Genomic DNA, 19,351 nt, shown 5'->3' with positions numbered 1-19,351 from the left:
GATGATTGCTGAGGAGACGGGCGGCGCCTAGACTCGGCTTCATCTGCGCTGGCCCTCTGCAGCATGCACCGCCGTGCGACTTTGCACGTACGAGGCCGGTCAATCTCACGATAGGTCACGATTGATAATCTACCGGTGACTGCAGGCGGTCTGGAGCGCCATCGTGGCATGGCGAGGGGAAGGCAGCAGGGCGCGAGGACGCTGGATGGGATTGTTGCCAGCCGTCAGTTTGCCCCCCCTTGGATGCTCGTGGCACGATGGCTGTGTGTGCCGGCCCAACAATGACGATACGGGGCGCGCCAGTGACGCAGCGATAGCGCGAGATTGGACATGGCAGCCCTGGAGCGATATCGAAGCGGGAACGAAGAAGCAAAGCGAGTACCTGACGCTCAGCGAGGGTAAATCTGGGGAAGGGCTTGTGCTAGAGAGGGTCCGTCAGTCGCCATGTGCTATGATGGCAGATGTTGCAGGGAGGGATTTAGAGTTTCTCCAGGGTGCTTATCGCGCTTCCTCATCTAATGGCTGCTGCATGGGCCCAAGTGACGGGTGCCGACGCAACCGGAGGCGGCAGAGGCGACCCATGCGCGCGCACCGCTGGGATCAGGACACAGGCACATGCTGATGGCGCTGCGCAGAGCAGTTTGGACGAGGGCGCTGCAAACGAACCACACCCTCGAACAGCTGAACGCCACCTGTTGTTGAGGGCAGGAGGGACTAGTGCATGCAGCCATACCCGTTCTTGTCACCTGCATGCTAGCACCATGTAGGTGATACTCTCGCTGCCGTCGAGTGGCAGATCCCCCAAGACAAAAAGTTGCCCATATCGCTCGTGGCTCGCTCAACAAGAAATCGCTCCACCGGGCGCATTGTAGGCCTCTGGTCGCCGGTGCCATTGCCCTCTTGCCGTGCAGCGCCTCGTTGTCTGCCCTGACGGCCTTTATCTGCGTCTTCGCCTATGCCCAGCGCGATACATAGCGTCTCCACCTTTTGCTGCGAGCCCCGGCGTGTCTCTCCCGCTTCAGAGCGTCATCTATGGGGCCCGAAATACTCTTGACTATCCCGCCCATCACTGCCCCAGAGGGAAAAGCGCAAGTGAGCCGATCGTGTCTCTCAACCAAATCCATATCGAGCCGTTGAGCCCACCACGGCCCACTGCCACCATCTTCACCCCGACGTCGATTCACAGCACCAGTGCACCCACGCCATTGCCCTCGCTGTGACACCGCCGCCGCCGCCCAGCCCAGCGCGACATGAGACTATCCGCCCACGACGTGCGCCTCGACAAACCGTAGACGGGCTGGCATGGTTGCACGCCTCTGCTGAGCTGACACGTCCTAAGCTGTGGTTGCCATGGTCGACCCGAATGCGGGCCTGACAGCGGAAGGGGAAGTGCGGGACGACCAGGCGCACTCGTCGCCGGCCTCCACTGTGTGCCCCCCGACCGCGGACGCACCAGAGGCACCAGAAGCACCAGAGGCATCTGGTGAAGAAAGAGAAGGGCAGCAGCAACATGGCGCGTCGCCGCCGAGTCAAGACCAGCACGACGAGAACGACTGCACGCCCCGCTCTGAGGTGCCTTCCGTGCCAGAGGCCCTCAACGCCAGCCTCTTATCGCAGATACACACGCTCGACCCAGAGCCCTCGTACTTCTCTCCACAACCCCTCCGAATATACTCGTCGCCCATCCCCCGCGACACGCCCGCGTCTTCGAACCCCTCGCCCAGCACGAGCGCCCACGCCTCGCAGGCCTCGCTCTCCACCGTCAACGAGGCCGCGCCCGCCGCTGCACCTCCCCCCGACCGCCCGGCTTTCATGCGAGACCTCTCGAGCGCTTCGACGGCCAGCAACGTGACAGTGCGGGCCAACTCAGTCGACCCCATTCACCCCTACGCCCTCCCTCCCCGCCACCGCGATGGGCCCGTCTACCCCAACCAGTCCTATGCTGCCCTCCACCTGCAGCAGTACCCCCAGCCCTATGTCCCGCCCATCGTACGCTCCCGCAGCTCCCACCCCTCCCACTCGGCCGCCAACTCGCTGTCCAGCCTCGGCGCCTTCGGCCTCTCCCACGAGCACTACAGGGACATTATGGAGTCGGCCCCACGCACTGTTGGCAACTCACCGGTGAGCAGCCCTGGCCTCTTCAACCCCACCACCCGCCGCCCTTCCCAGGAGCCCGACCAGCCCGACGACGGCACCTATTCCACGCCCTGGCTCCACCATACCCACCGCCAGGCGCCCAAGGAGACCCACATTGCCGATGTCCAGGCCGACCCCGTCTCGGGACGCAAGATTGTGAACCAGTACGAGATCATCGACGAGCTTGGCCGAGGCGTTCACGGCAAGGTCAAGCTGGGCAAGGACCTCGTGCACGGCCGCTACGTCGCCATCAAGATTGTCGACCGCTACTCCAAACGTCGCCGCCTCGGCAAGAACAACAGCCACGAAGACAAGATCAAGCGCGAGATAGCCATCCTCAAAAAGGCGCGCCACCCCAACATCGTCAGCTTGCTCGAGGTTATAGATGACCCAGCTAAGAAGAAGGTCTATATCGTACTCGAGCACGTCGAGCTGGGCGAGGTCAAGTGGCGGACTGAGGGTGCCAGGGAGATCTGCCTCGTCGAATGGCGTCGCTTCAAGCGCGAGTCCCAGGGCATCTTCGACAATGACAGTGCAACGTTAGAAGACGAAAGGATCATCCGCATCGCCCACCAGAAGCTTGCCCGCCAGCAACGTCGCATGGCCAGAGAGGCTCACCTACGTCGGAAAGACGGCTCCTCCAACCAACCCTGGAGCTTGGAGTTTGCAACCGACTCTGAAGACGAGGGCTCCGATAACGGACGTAGCTCGCAAGCATCCCATCTAGAAGACGAGCGTCCGCACAGCCGCGTCCAGTTTCGCGAGCGATCAGACGTCGCAGGCCACCACGAAGACCACATGGAGACCGCTTTCCGATCGCCTGAGCCGGTAAACAACTCCTGGGCCGATGGGCTTGAGGGAACCATGTACGGCCCTTACGACACGGAGCTCATCCGAGGCCGCGTACCGAGCGTTGCTGGCAGCTCCTCGTCACGTGTGACAGACTCTGGCGAAGAGATCCCTGAACACTTCAATTACGTCCCTCTGATGACTATGCATGCAGCTTGGGAAGCCTTCAAGGACACTGTCTTGGGTATAGAATACCTGCACTATCAGAACGTCATCCATCGAGACATCAAACCTGCCAATCTTCTTGTAACCAGGGAGCATCGCATCAAGATATCTGACTTTGGTGTGTCGTACTTGGGACGGCAAAAGACTGATGAAAGCAACGGCGAACACTCTGAGTCGGACTACCAGGAGGTTGACGAAGCTATTGAGCTGGCGAAGACTGTGGGAACCCCGGCCTTCTACGCCCCCGAGCTCTGCCGTACAGAGATTGACGCAGAGACTCCTCTCATCGACGGCGGTATCGATATCTGGGCCCTCGGCGTCACGCTGTACTGTCTCATCTACGGGCGCGTGCCGTTTCACGACACAAATACGTTCACGCTGATGAAGGTTATCAGCGAAGATGAGCCCTACATCCCTAGATATCGGCTGAAACCCGTCGCTGAGCAGTCAAACTCGCGGCCCAACTCACACGGACGCAACAGTCAGCCAATGACGAGCACCAAGCGAGCACCGCATGATCTCGAGTACGAAGAGGTTGATGAAAATTTACGCGACCTGCTGCGACGATTGCTGATCAAGGATGCGCGACGTCGCATCACTATACCGGAGATTAAGCGCCACCCGTGGCTGCTATCCGGCATTCCCAACCACATCTCATGGGCAGAAGAGACAGACCCGAGCAAATCCTACGATGGAAGAAGGATTCAGATTTCCAAAGAGGATGTCGAAGAGGCCGTTGTCCCTATCGGGTTTGTCGACCGCCTCCGCTCAGCCGCTAAGAAGACATCCGAGTTTGTCAAAGGTTTCACAACTCGCAGTTCAGGTTCAAGGCGCCGTGCGCAGAGCTCAGCTACCAACCAGGACGCGCCCCCCAACATCAGCGCAAACTCTTCGAGTAGTACCATCAGTCAAGACGCCCGGCCCTACGAAGGCCGACGTGGCAGTCTAGCACCCGGTGCTATCCTAGAGATTCTGACTCGCTCGCGTGAAGCTGAGCATCCGCTCTCTCACAGTGTTACAGCAAGTCCGGAGGCGAGAGAAAGGTCAAGATACTTTGACAGCCCCAACTCTCGTACTGCATCACCCGCCCAGATGCTGGAGAGCCAACAGCGACCGCCAATGCAAGACCGCGCCATCTCTTCCATAAGCACCATTCGTCAAGCGGATCTGGTTCCCGGTCGAACCGCATCTCCAGGATTTCCTCCAGCTCTACCCGGTACCCCAACGGCTCTAGACACACCTGGCGGCTCACAGTTGGGTGGTCTATTTGGTGGTCTGCCACGGCGTGTTGTCAACAGCATGAGAAGCAGAGACAAATTGAAACCCCCAAAAGAACATAGCCGCGCGAGGTCAATCGATAGACTCGTTGGTGGAGACGACGATGCCCATGGCGTCCCAAGCCTGGCAATCAGCACTACATGTGCTTCCGGCCAAGTCAATCAACCTGACGCCCTAAAAGACATGTCTCCCATTGCTCGAAGCTCATCGCCTAGCCATTCAGAAGCTCAGTCTTTTGAACGTCTTGACCCCTCATCGCGGCAGTCCTCATTGTCGTCACTGTCCTCCCGCCTGCATCGAAACTGGGCGACCGCAAACAGCCTGGAAGCTGGACCCACTCTTCCTATGGCGCCCGACTCCAGACGGTCATCGCAACTGCTTCAAGCCGGCGATCAAAGACCCTCCAGTCCTACCTCGATTGCACGAAAAAAATCAGACGACCGATTTGATCGTGCGAAGGATGAGTACCGTCGCCGACTTGGAGTGGAACAGTCAGCAGCTCGTGAGCGAACCGACTCTATTACACGATCACGGCCTACATCTTCTCATGCACAGACTGCATGCCCTCCAAGTCCAGATGACGAGATAGCCTTCAGTCAACCCAACAATCGAGAGAGCTGGCACCGAAACGATCAATCCTCTGAAAATAGCCCTCTCGGTGGATCCAGCCGTGGGCTGGCTCTTTCCTCTTCCGAAGACCAATTTTCTGCCATGTCACAATCCGAATCGAACCCATCAATTCCCTCGGTCGCGTCGGCCGGCTCCCCAACTCAAATTGGTTGCGGTTCCTTTGACGAACACTCCTGGATCTCGGCAGCGTCGGCCAATCAACTCGATGCCTCTATCGATGACGCTGCTGGCTACGATGGCGACCACGCCGTCGAAAGCGATGACGATTCAGAGAGCGACGACGGAATGGTCTTGAACTTCAGCAGCAAGAAGAGGTCTGTCGCGTCATCATCGCAACGAAGCAACTCCGTTTCCAATGGCGAACTTGCTCGTGCCAGCATTCACGTCCGGCGATCCACTCGCAGTGGAAGCAACGGAACAGTCAAGAAGATTCCTCCACCCGAGCTAGAGCCAGCGGACAATCGCACAGCTGAATCGCAATAACAACACCCACATACCGTACACTGACAACTTTACTGTCATCTCCGTCATCAACTACACGATACCCAAGATCTACCCGCTGTACGAATACACATACATTGGATTCCCGTTTCACGCGTGTGTACATATACGAATTACAGAGCAACAACATGACTTTACCACTACCACCAAGGGCAGGCGCAGGGCGTTCTCACTTAGCTTGGATCTAGGCTGCATGCATCGGCGAGCGTTATCAAAAGACGGCGTTGTCTCTTTTCTCTTCTCAGCATTTACTATTACCATTCTGTATCTATTTCCACTTTTTCTCTGGTGTGGCCTGGGCCTCCATTTGGTTGAGAATGAAGGATGAATTGTTGATGATCGATGAGAACATAACCTCGGTAAGCGATGCGCTCAACAAGGGGGCTTTGGCTTTCCTGGGAAGCTGTTCCGCACATGGCAAACTGAAGGGGATGGATTACTGTGTCCTTAGCTAGTTACTACTCTTCGCTTCTTTGAAGTGTCTTTGATAGCAAGCATATTGGCTGTTTGTCAAGCCGTGTAGTATAATGCATGAACAGGCATAATGCCCTGATCTTGTTGAACTTGACCGACATGAGGATCTTCACCGTATTCAGTGATGATGCTATTCTCCACACACCTCGGTTGGACATGCATCGAGCATCTCCACCCTTGACAAACCACAACCGCAACCGTATCTGCGGTTCCCTCCCCTAGCAACTCGGCACCCCATAGTAAAAGGAAAAGTCAATTTCCGACATCGCTCCTGTTGCGACACACCTGCATGTAGCCAATCTCCCAACAAAGATTCCCAACCGATCGGTATTGTACCGACTCCCGAGCGGTACATACATATAGTAATATATGTAGTAATAATATGTCACCGCCGCCGTCTCTTATTTTTTCCAACAGCCGCCTTACCCGGACGGAGATTCCCCAACGTTTGCGAACCCTGAAAATACGCTGAACTCAAGCCAATTTCCCCCACCAACATTACCGACATTAACATGTTAACCACAGATCGCCGATCGCGAACCTGCATGCATGCAGGTGTACAGATCGGGGGATCCTCCTTCTCTTACCTGCATAAATCTCTAAGTGGTTGTTTCCTTTTTCTTTCTGACAACGGATAACTGTATGCAAGTCATCATATCGCAAGTTAGATAGCAAGTCTGCTGGAATGAGCGACCCGCAGACGTCTCACCGATGGGCGATGAAGGCTAGCCCAGGGCTGGTTCGAGCAAAAAACTTAAAGGGCGCACATGCATATGTTTGGCAGGGAGATGCGATTGCGTGCGAACGGAAACATGGGAAAGTGCAGTAAGCTGGAAATGGTTGAAGTTGTGGCTAACGCGGAGGTTGGGGGAGGATGGGCTCAGTTGAGTAAAGACTATATTGACGTGCAGGATCGTGGCTAGCTCGTTGGTGTTTGACGTGGAGCGAGACTGCAAGCGAGGTGAGGTGATGTGCACCACCGCTAAAAGTTGCGCGCCGAAAGATGTTTCGCGGGGCTTAGCACACAATTCCAAGCTACTGGCAGGTTGGTCACAAGTAGCGTTCTTTGTCGTCTACATACACACAGCGTATACAGCGTACAGCGCATCAACAGAAAACTTATGCCGAGCCAGCAACCCCTCGGTGCAGTTCCATCACAATCAAGCACAAGCCCGGATTCACATCTCCTAGCCCGTATCTAGCGAGGCTGAAGCACTATAGTGGTCAATCTCCTTCTTTCTACCTATACCAGCACGCTGGGTTCGGAGTTGTCTCCCTTGTTTCCCGTTCGCTTCGGTTGCCGGATCCGAGGCTATGCGTTGGATTACGGGGCGCGAACGCGGTGATGGGGTTGGGGGCGGTTGTGCTTCTGTATCTGGAGACTGGCGCAGGAATGTGTAATTTGGGGGATATTGGATGGGGTGTTAGAAAGAGGTGCGGAGTGTGCGAATGCGGATCAAGAAGCAGAAAATAGAAGCACGGAAGGAGACTGCCCTTCCGCATGGAGGGATGCGTACAGGTCTATACGGATATGAACTGAGGCTGATGCTACATTCATATGTGCTGAAAACTACCAGTACTGTTTCGGGAGTCCTTGTTTGACCATGCCATGTGTCCCAATGGTCCGTTATGCATACTCCATCCCCTTGATGTTACCTGGAAGCGACTGCAATTTTCCATAGCCGCGCCATGAGCGAAGTCCAGATTCCAATTATCAGCGAGAAACCACCATGCAAGTCATCATCACCACCATTTCCCCACAAGCGCGCTTTGCCGCAATCCAAGAGCCGTTTCATCTCAGTCACCGACGTTAGACCTCCGCGGCAAACTTGCTCCATCAAGTCGACCAGTGACATACCCCGTTCGGCACGCTCCGAACTCCGACTTCTAACTAAGAGACACCCTTATGTCGCCCGCCTAATCTCATCACATCCCATCACATCCCATCACATTCCTCACTTTTTGCTGAAAATCATTGCCCATTGTGTACAAGGCCCTTTGCTTCCCCGCAATTTCTCGCGTGGCAGTCATCCTTTTCATGCATGACATAGACTGGCCATGACACTTTCTCATCACACATCTCGCATCTCACGTAACACCACACCCCAGACCCCGCTGTGTTCATCTCCGGGTATACGAGGTGTTGCTGGATGTAGACTAAGCAAGGGCACCTCGTCAGATCTTACCTCACCCCAAGAAATCCATTTCAGGGCTTCATTCGACGGGAAAAACTTCCGTGGATACGAAACACCAAGGTCGCTTGTTGTGTTCCATCATGTCCGCGTTTTTGCTGATACGACATGCATGACATATGGGCGTCACACCGATCAGAAGGGTTATCTCGGTTACGGTGAACAGGAACGTGCTTTGGATGCGAGGGAACGAGCTAGAAGGATGAATGAGGATTGCGTTGACCGGTGTGAGATACTGGGATGGAAATGATGGGTAGGGCCAGGTATGCATGTTCGTGTCTTAGTGACGGTAAGATAGGGAAGAGTGATAACACCGATGATAAGCGGCATCGGTGTGATGAATTGGTAAAAGGGAATAACGATAACGGGATTATTGCGATCCGGATATAGTGACTGGCGAGCGTCGAGATGCGTGATCTGTGTTGAATGCTGGAGGCTAGTTGGTCTTGATACCTGCACATGTGTTTCCTCCATCTGTGGTTGCGCTTGATTGGGAGGCGGTCGAGATATGCTGACGTTGGGCTACTTCTTCGTCCGCGTACTCTTGCGGGTACCTTCGACAGGTGCTTTGGCCTCCGAAGCTTTACGTTTCGTACCTTTCTTCGCTACGGGCTTTGCAATCGTTGCTTCATCACCGCTACTCTCTTTCATTGCTGGTGGGATCGCTTCTTCCTGTGCTTCGTCTTTCTCCTTGTCATCCTCGTCCACCTTCGTGTCAGCTTGTACATCCGCGTCTTTTCCCTCACGCTCCTCTGTTTCATGTCCCTGCGCACTAACATCCACACCCTCTTTTCCGAGTACCCAAGCTACTCTCTCAACGTCAATCGCTCTCGCCAAAGGGTCTCTCTGCCCGAAACCTCTTCGCAATCTCATCCTTAACTCGTGCACGCGTTCGAGCATCATCTCATACTCCTTGACGTTATACTTGATCTTCCTCTGCCAGCCCTTTCCATCTTTTCCGCTCCCCGTTTCATCATCCCAAACAGACCATCTAAACAGCTCATCGGAGAAGAACGGTATCTCTGCAGGTCGGAGAACAGAAAGAAGCAAAGATGCAGTTGCTGGGCCCACGCCCTTCAGTCCCACAAGGATCTTGAGCGCGGGGATGGCATCAGGATGGGATGATTTGCTCTTCCAGAGCGCGGCGTAGGCCTTTTTGGTTGTTTTCTCAACTGCCTCTGGCGTGTTGCTTTGGACCAGGCCTAGTAGGGCTGGACGAAACGTGCCGTGCTTCCTGTCTCGATATTAGTTCAAACCTCCTCATATATTATCTCAATAAAAGGGTACCACATACAGCTTCCATTCCACAAGCGTCACGACCTGCTCTTTCGTCAAGTGTTTCTCGCTTTCGTCTTGTGCAGCTACGGCTTTGCGGATGATGTCATAGCGTTGCGCGTCCAAGTCGCGTAGCTTCTCGGGGACCATGGCAGGGTAACGCGACAAGACATCCTTAAACGCACCCAGAGTTATAGTTTTGATGTGGAGTGGCGGCATTGTGGGTGTTGTTGGTGTGTTGCGATCGCGAGGCAAGGTGGGATTGGCGTTAAAGTGGGAAGACGCGTCTGTAAGCCCGGTGCGAGATCACGTGCACATGAATTGGCTGAGTCGCCTTCAAACCCTGTCCGCAGAAGACGAGTCTTTTGTGTGACCAGTGTAATTTATGCACTCGCTCTGAAAGATTCTACCGTGTCGTATTACGCACTGCAGCTACTATACATGGTTTAACCTCAAATATCGAATTCGACGCTTCATCTATGACCGTGGACAATAATGCACCAGGACGCCCGCCTCAGAATTTCCGAGGAGATGCCAGAGGAATATCCACCACGCCTTGCTAAGAAACACTGGTATATGAGCAAACAAACAAACAGCCCTATGTAAATGCAAGCTCCAAACGCCTGGCTAATCGACATTTCACGTAGTCTTCCTTGGACGTCCACGACCACGCTTCCCAGAACTCGAGCCGCGGGTCGGTACCATAGCAGGGCGACCTGGTGGTCTGCCAACAGGTTTCTTCGGAGCTGGTGCGCTCGCAGGAATCTCATCATCACTCTCCGAATCCGACACATTAATGGCCTGGGGCTTCCTGTTGACAGCGGAAAACTTGGACGCTGGTGCAGTAACAGTCGTCGTAGTAGTGACTTTGCTTGGTCCGTTACCGTTCCGCTTGGATGCCGCAACAATCTTGATCTTCTTCCCGTTCAACCCACTCAAGATGGAATTTGTGGTTGGCGGTGGCCCTGTGCGGACAGGCTCCGGTGTTTTGTCCTCAGATCGTGTGTCATCTTCAAATGGCTCCTCATCAGCGGGCAGGTCACCAAGGAATGTGTCCATGAGCTGGTCATCGTCCGAATCGGGGAACAGCGCCATCTTCGCTCGCAGATTCTCCTCGGCTTCTCTAGCTTCAGCTTCTGCACGAGCTTTTGCCTCCTCCTCCCGACGTTGGGCTTCCAGGGCAGCGGCAGCAGCTTGTTGTGCGAGAATGAAAGCTTCACTGGACTGATCATCCTCTTCGTGAAGACCATCCTGGTCAGAGGCATGCCCGGAGACATCACCAGCGTTGTTGGGTTCCGGATCTTCGGATGGTGGTCCAGTAGGTCTGATTCCAGCTTTTGGTTTTGCTGGCATGGATTTTCGGCGCTCATTGTACACGCGGCTTCGCTCTCGGTCTTTCTCCCGGTTGGGCCTTACAGCTCCATCCCTAAAGTCGGACGGCAGCTCGGTGGGTAGGTCTTCTTCACCTTCGTTCCTTCGCGCCAACCAGTTCGATGCACGCCCACGCGGGCGACCAGTATATCCGGGCTCGTCTTCTTCGCCACCAAACTCCTCATCGGAATCGAGCGTGATCTCTTCAAATCGTTTGGAGCCACGAGGCCTGCCTGGTTTCGCAGCGCCGCTAATTTCCGGATTGCGCTTGCGCGTTGAGTATGCCTCATCCTCTTCTACTCGAATCCGATATGTCTTCGCGTCCTTCTCTTTCTCAGCCACGCTCTTGAGAGTGTTTGGCTTCGGCACAACATCGGACTGTAGAATGGACCGCATGTCGCCAGACGCTTCGATTTCCTCAGGAGTGCCTTGTCGCAGCACTGGTGCGCGCTCGGGGACGGGTCTTTGCCGGATTCGGTCAAGATGGCCAGTGGCCAGAGATAACTTTACCACCTTGGATTTACCCTTCATCTTCGCGGCAACCATGATGAACCTGTCCTCGCGTTTGGCATCCTCGAGCAGCTTCCTCTGTACCTCCTTTTGATATTCCTTGCCAGATGCATTCTTCGGTTGCAGGGGTTGTGCTTCGTCGTCCTTCTTCTTCTTCTGTTTCTTTGCCTTGGCCTTCTTCCGCCGGCCGCCCTGTACATCCTCGTCTTCTTCGCGACCACGCTTCTGACCCAGACGCGGAATCTCACCATCCATGCCGGGATCATGGTAGTATGGAGCACCATTTGCCCCTGCGTCACCATTGTCGTGAACGACGCCGTTGGCGTCCTCAACGGGAGAGTAAGTAATACCGTATCGGGTGTAGCCGTGGTTGTCATCTTCAATGAATCGCGCATCAAGGGAAGGATCCGCCATTTTGTCCATCTCCGCTTGCAGCATTCTGCGTTGCATTGCACTCTGGCCCATACCCTCCTCTTCCCGCAACCAGTTCAGATTAGACACACTGAAATCGACGAGACACTCTACTGAGCGTATATCAGCCACTTTCTTGGTGTCGTGGCCGAGCAAAGTTCCTTTGGGCTCGTATGGATGTTGTCGGGGGTCACGTCGACAGGCGCCAGTGTTGCAAACTCGTCTGCAGTGTGGGCACTTCCAGTTGTAAGCCTCCATGACGTTTACCGGCATCATGTCGTGTGCTCGAAACAGGGTACCGTAGCAATAGGACAGGTCACAGCTCGTGCAGAATGCCATCTTCCATTTCGGATGGCGGTGAAGACAAAAATGGCACGACTTGTGCTTCGAAAGGTACTGCTTCGACTTCTTGTTCGCAACCTTCTTGACGTTGCCGTATTCGTCAACGACAGGCTCCTCATCGTCGGACACGCTCTCAGGTTGCGGGTTCTTAATCTCGACGAAGGGTCGGACTCGAAGTTGCTCTTGACAGACTGTGGCCAATGTCTTCTTGCCAAGATATCGTCGCTCTTCTTGCAGTGGAAGCGGAGTCTTCTCATGTACGAAGCCATCGATGTCGATAATCTGAGCGCGCCACTCTTCGTACTTGTGGAGGAGGTCCTTCCACTTCCACTGTTCGACCCATGTGTATCCTGATTGACAGCCACAGCTTCGTCCCATGCAATAGCAGTCCATGCAAACGTCGTATGGTTCTTCGATCTCCGAACTGAACAAGTTCTTGCAAGTCTTGCAGCTAAGGAAGCGATTGAAGATGTTGCATCTACAATAGGCACAAGTTACGTTGCTGTCGTAGGGAAGAAACTCTGGGTGTTCTCGTGAGTCCGGTGCAAACGCCTCTGACAGCAGAATGGCCTTATACAGATCGAAAAGCTTCTTGAAATCCTTCTGCACTTGCTTTATTTTGACTGACGTTTGAATTGCAACTGCCTGTTCGCCACCCGCTTCGACTTGAGCGCGCGCGGACTTGATGAGGCTGGAGTATTTCTGAAGGGTGTAATAGACGATGGCCTTGTTCTTGTATTGCTCATCTCTGCAGACGACTCGGGAGTTGGGCAATGCCTCGTTCAGTGCGAGTTCCAGTGTTTCGACAGTTGTCCGGTTCCAAGCAATCTTCATGGTTCGCGTGCCGCGATTCCAGACTTGGTGAGGAGCCAGTGGTGGGATGAGTATAAAGTCGCCCGCTCGCTGCTCTACAACATAAGTCTGGAATGGGGCCTTCTTCCAAGCGATGAGCTGCGCGAAATGGTTCTCCACTTCTATGTCGTGGCCTAGTACCGAAAGCCAGTATTCCGAGACAACATGACGGTCCTTGCTCTCTGTCATGAACCAGATGGACGATCCAGGACGCTCCTGCTTGCCGTCTTCGCTGATGTTGCCTGATGCATTGACCATGATGTTTTGACCGAGTGAGGCGCACATCTCTCGATGTGATGGGGTGTAGGTGCCTTCGTGACCAATATAACACATGAGGTTCTCCGCGCGCATCTCAGGTGGCAGGCTGCTCATGAGATCTCCAGCGCGTCCAATACCGCGTCCTTTGCGACCACCGGGCTCGTCCAATGCGCCGGGACCGCCAGGCTCACCGGTGCTCTCGTTGAGGTAGAACAGAACCGAGGGAATATGCTCCTTCAGTTTATCATGCCACACTTGAGGACAGTCGATATCCTTGAGGTAGATGCGCTGCCTCGCCTTATCGCGGTATGCGTCGTCGGGGCCGTCGAAGAATTGCTCGGTCAGCTTCGTCATATGCTTTAGGTAATGCTTCATGGTAAGAGGAATGTTCTCCTTGGTCGAGAGATTGCGCGCATTCTCGACTGTCTTACTGTTAGCTATGCGCGCCGAGTGCTGCCCTAAGTTGCGCTCACCTTTGTCGCCATGGTTGTCGCGCAGCCACGAAGGCGTGAAGGTCCAGGGATCCAGAACCTCCTCGAAGCCGTCGATTACAAGAGGCTTGCCGCCTATTATGACGTGCAGCATCACCAGCTTCTCAAAGGCCTCGATGCCATTGTTGGCGATCATCTCGTAGGAAATGCGGTCGACATATTGGAAATTGTCCGCGGTCTCCACAAAGGTGCGCACATCGAAATCGGGCGGTATGGGCTCAAATGAGGCCCGGGGGCGCGCGGCCGGCATCGTCGTCACCCACGACTAACATTCAGAAGTCGCGTTCTCGGTGTGGGGTTACAGGAGCGTGAAGCACCTCCGCGGCGTTGTCGCAGTCGTGAATAGACGGGAGCGCAGCGGGTAGGCGTGGGCGCGTGGTCGTGGTCGCTGGCGGAGCGAGTGCTGCAGAAAGTGTGAGTTGTAGTTGATTTGGCGGCGGCGAGGTGAGCTTTCGGGATGTGGACGCGACCGAGGAAACGGCGTTCTGACCAGTCACGTGCCGTCGAGAGTTAGCGCGAACCCACGGTTCAGCTTTCACGTTCCCCACTCACTCACCATCCCGATTCGGCGCTGGACGGCAGTGACCGAAGTGCCTTTCCCAATTGGTGTTCTAGCCACTCACATCGTCTTCGACATGTTCAGCATAGCACGTTGAGATCGGAACCCTGCGTACCAGCCCAGCAAACAGAAGACCTAGCACGCATGCCTTTACATGTGAAATTGCAAACACTTCTGACCGTCTAAACATTTAAAAGCCGAGGATGACTCTCTTACGACTTTATGCAGCGCGGGCTGCGCCGGTGTGCCGGCAATACACTCGGAATTCTTCCACATTACAATCCGCTTGTAGACGAGGACGACTATCAACACCTCTACCACTCTCGAGCTATCGTCCGCAAACCACCCAGCTCATCAAGTCAACACGACGAAACTCGACAAACCTGCAGTCAGGAGTAGCGGCAGCGACAACATTACAAGATGGGCCGTCGAAACCACTTCCCGATTACAAGCCACCAACCACCGGCTTCCTTTCATATCTGCCTCAGAAAGCTGTTCCGTACGGCGAGCTGATGAGGCTGGACAAACCGGCCGGTACATACTACCTCTTCTTTCCTTGCATGTTCAGCACACTCCTCGCTGCAACCATGGCCACACCTCTCGCCGCACCATCCGCAGTCATCAGCACAACAGCCCTCTTCTTCACAGGAGCTCTGGTGATGAGAGGCGCCGGATGCACAATCAACGACCTTTGGGACCGGAACCTCGATCCACACGTCGAACGCACGCGATTGCGTCCCATAGCAAGACGAGCAATCACACCCCAGCAGGCTATTGTCTTCCTTGGAGGACAGCTTACGACCGGTTTGGCCGTTCTTCTTTCACTTCCATTCGAATGCTTCTGGTACGCGACACCGTCACTTGTTCTCGTTACGCTTTATCCTTTGGCGAAACGGGTAACATACTATCCTCAATTCGTCCTCGGTCTTACGTTCTCTTGGGGTGCGATGATGGGCTTCCCTGCGCTGGGTGTCGATCTGTTGGCGAACCAGACAGCGCTCACTGCGGCAGCTTGTCTTTACGCTAGCAACGTTGCGTGGACTGTCTTGTACGACATGATCTACGCGCACATGGATATCAAAGATGATGTCAGAGCTGGAATCAAGAGTATCGCACTCAAGCACGAGAAAGAAACCAAGACGGTGTTGTCGGGTTTGGCGGTCGTTCAGCTTGGTCTATTATCCGCTACCGGAGTTGCAGCAGGCTTAGGACCGGTCTACTTCGTCGGGTCGGTCGGAGGAGCAGCAGTCACTCTAGGCACCATGATTCGACGAGTGAAGCTGAAGGAAGTCCAGAACTGCTGGTGGTGGTTCGTGAATGGTGCATGGTTTACTGGCGGAGCGATCAGTTTGGGTCTCGCTGGAGAGTATGTCGCGCACCTCTTTGGTTGGTATGGGGATGTTGAAGAGGAGAAGAAGTCTATTGCCATCTGAGACTACGTTGTCCATGCTACAATGGGATGATCTCTGTCGCCCAGAGGATCAATTCGGGTGCACCTGGGAATAGCAGTGTATTTTGACGAAACTGTATAGATTACATGTATTGTTACTACGACACCATGTTATGAGGTTCATGACTTGGAAACACGTGTAGATGCTCTTCTAATCCCTTGCAAACTCCTTGCAAACATTGTCCTTGATCATCATGGTTTTGCACATGATGCGCAGGACTCTGCCATCGCGTAATAATGCGCGATGACTATGCTGTATTTGTTTCGGTACTGGTGTTGCAAAGGCTAGTGTTGGAAGCCGGTTTGGTTGGGGCCATTGAGTCTGAAATCGAGGGTGTCGCAGAGGGAATATTAGTCGAAGGAGGATATTGCACGGATGAAGTGCGTGTTATATTTGTCCGGCTTGCTGTCGAGTCATCCGAGTATTGGAGTCCGCTTTCGAGCTCGTGTGCTAGTAGTACGATCAGCGCCGAGATACAACAAATGACGGTCCTGCCAATCATCGTACATACACTCAGTAGGACGGTTTGTGAAGTACCGGTACAAGACAAATCCAACAGAGTCTCGGTAATGCAGACCAAACAAGGCTACGATGACACTGAAGATGGCGGCAATGCCAAACAGTATCTGTAGCGCGACGTTGACTGTACTGTCGCTCGGGCTTGTCATCACCGCGTATTCAGATGCAGCTGAGCAAGGCCGTGATTGGCTGTCGCGATTGTATGTGTGAAGTGCAAAAAGCGATGGGGTGGGCAGAAAAAGATGGATCGGGCTGCGGTAAAAAGGTCTTCACTGAACTGCTGCAAAGATTGCAGACGACAAAACATTTTGGAGAAGAATTGGCGTTTATTTGAATCATCTCGAGGTCTATTGGGATGCATGCCGCAGCATAGAACAATTGACAAGTGAATCAGAGCCGCCCATCCCGTTTCCCCGATGCCTCCCTCACAGGTCCCAGAGTTTATGCAGATACCTCGCCGCCAACGTCGCTCGAAGGATAATAAGATGTTAGAACTCATGTCCAATTTGAGCGGTCTCTGTATCTCTTCTATGGGGTTTGGGAGGTGTTATGGAGGTGTTGTGGAGGTGTACTCGCGGTTGGAGGCGAACGCCCTATCAGCCTATCATGGCACACGAGAACATACCGGTGATCACAAGGTATGCAGGCGCAGCTATTCCGTGACCGTGATTTGCTCGGGCATTTGTAATGCAGCGGTGTAGACAATCCTGTTTGCAAATCGGGTGACGATGTCATGGCAGACCGTTTTCCTCATCTTCGCTCCAGCTGTAAAACTGGTGTGTTCACCGGAAGCTACAAGAGTTAGCCTCGTCCTAGCCTTGTACACATAGATACCTCCTGTCAGCATATCGCGTAGAGAGCCAGATTCAGCGTCAAATTGACAGACTGATGATCAGATCAAGTTTTGACGTAGAAACTTGCAATCTTTCTGGTATTGATATGTTTACAGAGTTTGTTTATGGGATCGGTATTAGTGATGTGACATATGGATGACAAAGAAGCGGGATGACTGGTAACAGGACAGCAGTAGCAGCTTCTTAGTCGATGCTTCGTCGGCGTTGTACTCCATACTTAAAGTGACAATAGCCACAATCACGCACGGGTAGATTTATGGTCAAAAGCGTTGATTGTAATGCTCGGGAGTGAGCCAGTGTTAACCAACAGCCAAGGATTAAAGGAGAATGTGATGACCAGTAACCCTAAGACGTTTTAGCAGTATGAGTAAAGTATGATCAAGGCGCCTAGTGTTGGTGGAGAAGCGTCGCGATCTCCAGTCCAGGCGTCCCTGCCAAGCTCGGGGTTCTGCCACCGGGGCCCGCCCAGTGACAGCATAGCTCCCCAACTTCCACCTCCAGCTGCGCGCAACATCCCCGCAAGCTTCAGCTACATTTCCGTCCTACTTGCGAGGCCCGACTCCCTTGTTTGATATATCTCCGAGCTACCCCTCAACGTAGTTTGCGCGCATAACGACACAACTGCGCCACTACAATGGCTTCGCGACTGGTGCTGGTCCTAGGCGACCTCTTCATACCAGACCGAGCTTCAGTATGTCACCACAGCGAATCTTCACGATGCTAGACCTCACAAACTTACAGGCTGCATAGGACATACCGGCGAAGGTACGCTTACCCCACCTCAATCACGTTCACCATCCGTCACCACCCACTACACCCGCACCATGTCTCTCGTAGACCCACACGCGCATGCGCTTACACGACTGTGTAGTTCAAGAAACTCCTCGCACCCGGAAAGATCGGCCAAATTCTGTGTCTAGGCAACATAACAGACCGCGAAACGTACGAGTTCCTGCGCGCCATTGCACCCGATCTACAGATTGTAAAAGGTGACTTCGACGTTGAAGCGCCTAATCTCGCCTTATCGAAAGTCGTCACACATGGTAGTCTGCGCATAGGCTTTACACATGGCCACACCATCATACCACCCGGCGACGGCGACAGTCTGCTGATAGCAGCGCGGCAGATGGACGTCGATGTCTTGCTATGGGGCGGCACACACAAGTTTGAGGCGTATGAGATGGAAGGCAAGTTCTTTGTCAATCCCGGGAGTGCGACAGGTGCTATGAGCACGGGGTGGTGGACGGAAGACGAGGATCCCACGCCGAGTTTTGTGTTGATGGATGTGAGTTTACCCAGGTGTTACACAAGGAACAGCAAGCAGCAGCAGGGTGGTGAGGACATCAGAATTAACACGAACCCAGGTCCAAGGCGACGTCCTCGTACTCTACGTCTACCAACTACGCAAAGACGGCGAAGGCAACGAAAACGTCGCAGTGGAGAAAGTCTCGTTCCGGAAAAACGGCGGCGGCGCATCATAGACTCAGGGTGTTACAAGCCAGCGGCTGTCGACGGCTCAAGGCCGGATGGGCGCATGAACAGAGAGCGGTTGTGCAAACACCTAGCATGCTTGTGCATGCGTTCACAACGAGGAATAGATGCAGTACACAACATATACGCAATGACCATGGACCCCCTCCCCTCTTCTACTAGCAACCAGCGCCGATCCAGTTGGGCGTCGGACTTGATTGCGCTGTAGCACCGCCTATATACCAAGGATGTCGTGTAATAAACCCCATTCATGTACATGCTATCCGTTATGGCTAGTAGTCACACTCCATCCTTGCCTACGCAGATCCCATAACGAAAAAGAGACCCGCAATGGTGCATGCATGTCTTCCAGGCATATTCCGTGTTCTCCCTACATATGACCATACCATACCATGCTGTTGTACAACCCCTGAGAAGCCAGAAGCCATGCAAGCAGATGATGAGCACCCGAACCCCTCGATTTCTTGCTCACCTGAGACTCATGTCATCATGTCGTCGTTTCCGCTACCGATACTCCGCTTTTTTCCCTCTTTTCACGTCGTGGCTTACCCCACATTTTTGTATTCCCGTGGCATGTCACTTTACCCTTCCGGTGAGGCTGTTTTAGAGGTTTTGTGTAGCGCTACACGGCGTCTTTTCAAGCTTTGGGGTCTGACACCCGAAGCCGAACCTGAGTTTTGAGGCTGGATGGTTGTGTTCGGGACGAGCGATGTGCCGGTGAGAGAGGGTTGCCGATGTTGAT

At 54.1% G+C, this 19,351-nt stretch overlaps 5 protein-coding genes across 5 annotated transcripts; 3 read left to right on the top strand and 2 right to left on the bottom strand.

Moving 5' to 3' along the window:
- Positions 1–1,350: 1,350 nt before the first annotated feature.
- On the top strand, positions 1,351–5,541 carry J4E79_006555 (uncharacterized protein; the record flags this gene model as incomplete). The annotated part of the gene is made up of 1 exon (XM_049355425.1): positions 1,351–5,541. The coding sequence occupies one exon, from the start codon at positions 1,351–1,353 to the stop codon at positions 5,539–5,541; it is 4,191 nt and encodes a 1,396-aa protein (XP_049210098.1).
- Positions 5,542–8,747: 3,206 nt separating this feature from the next.
- On the bottom strand, positions 8,748–9,719 carry J4E79_006554 (uncharacterized protein; the record flags this gene model as incomplete). Its single annotated transcript, XM_049355424.1, has 2 exons — positions 8,748–9,459; positions 9,520–9,719. 2 exons carry the CDS (start codon positions 9,717–9,719, stop codon positions 8,748–8,750), a joined length of 912 nt encoding a protein of 303 aa, XP_049210097.1.
- A 420-nt stretch (positions 9,720–10,139) lies between these two features.
- Positions 10,140–13,985, bottom strand: J4E79_006553 (uncharacterized protein; the record flags this gene model as incomplete). The annotated part of the gene is made up of 2 exons (XM_049355423.1): positions 10,140–13,666; positions 13,718–13,985. The coding sequence occupies 2 exons, from the start codon at positions 13,983–13,985 to the stop codon at positions 10,140–10,142; spliced, it is 3,795 nt and encodes a 1,264-aa protein (XP_049210096.1).
- Positions 13,986–14,881: 896 nt separating this feature from the next.
- Positions 14,882–15,727, top strand: J4E79_006552 (uncharacterized protein; the record flags this gene model as incomplete). The annotated part of the gene is made up of 1 exon (XM_049355422.1): positions 14,882–15,727. One exon carries the CDS (start codon positions 14,882–14,884, stop codon positions 15,725–15,727), a length of 846 nt encoding a protein of 281 aa, XP_049210095.1.
- Positions 15,728–17,752: 2,025 nt separating this feature from the next.
- On the top strand, positions 17,753–18,599 carry J4E79_006551 (uncharacterized protein; the record flags this gene model as incomplete). The annotated part of the gene is made up of 3 exons (XM_049355421.1): positions 17,753–17,809; positions 17,990–18,403; positions 18,483–18,599. 3 exons carry the CDS (start codon positions 17,753–17,755, stop codon positions 18,597–18,599), a joined length of 588 nt encoding a protein of 195 aa, XP_049210094.1.
- Positions 18,600–19,351: the final 752 nt, after the last annotated feature.

The sequence above is a fragment of the Alternaria viburni genome, assembly GCF_023758015.1.
Source record: "Alternaria viburni strain BMP 2772 chromosome Unknown scaffold_13, whole genome shotgun sequence".
Classification (NCBI taxonomy): Eukaryota; Fungi; Ascomycota; class Dothideomycetes; order Pleosporales; family Pleosporaceae; genus Alternaria; species Alternaria viburni.
This window is presented reverse-complemented; position numbering and strand designations above follow the sequence as displayed.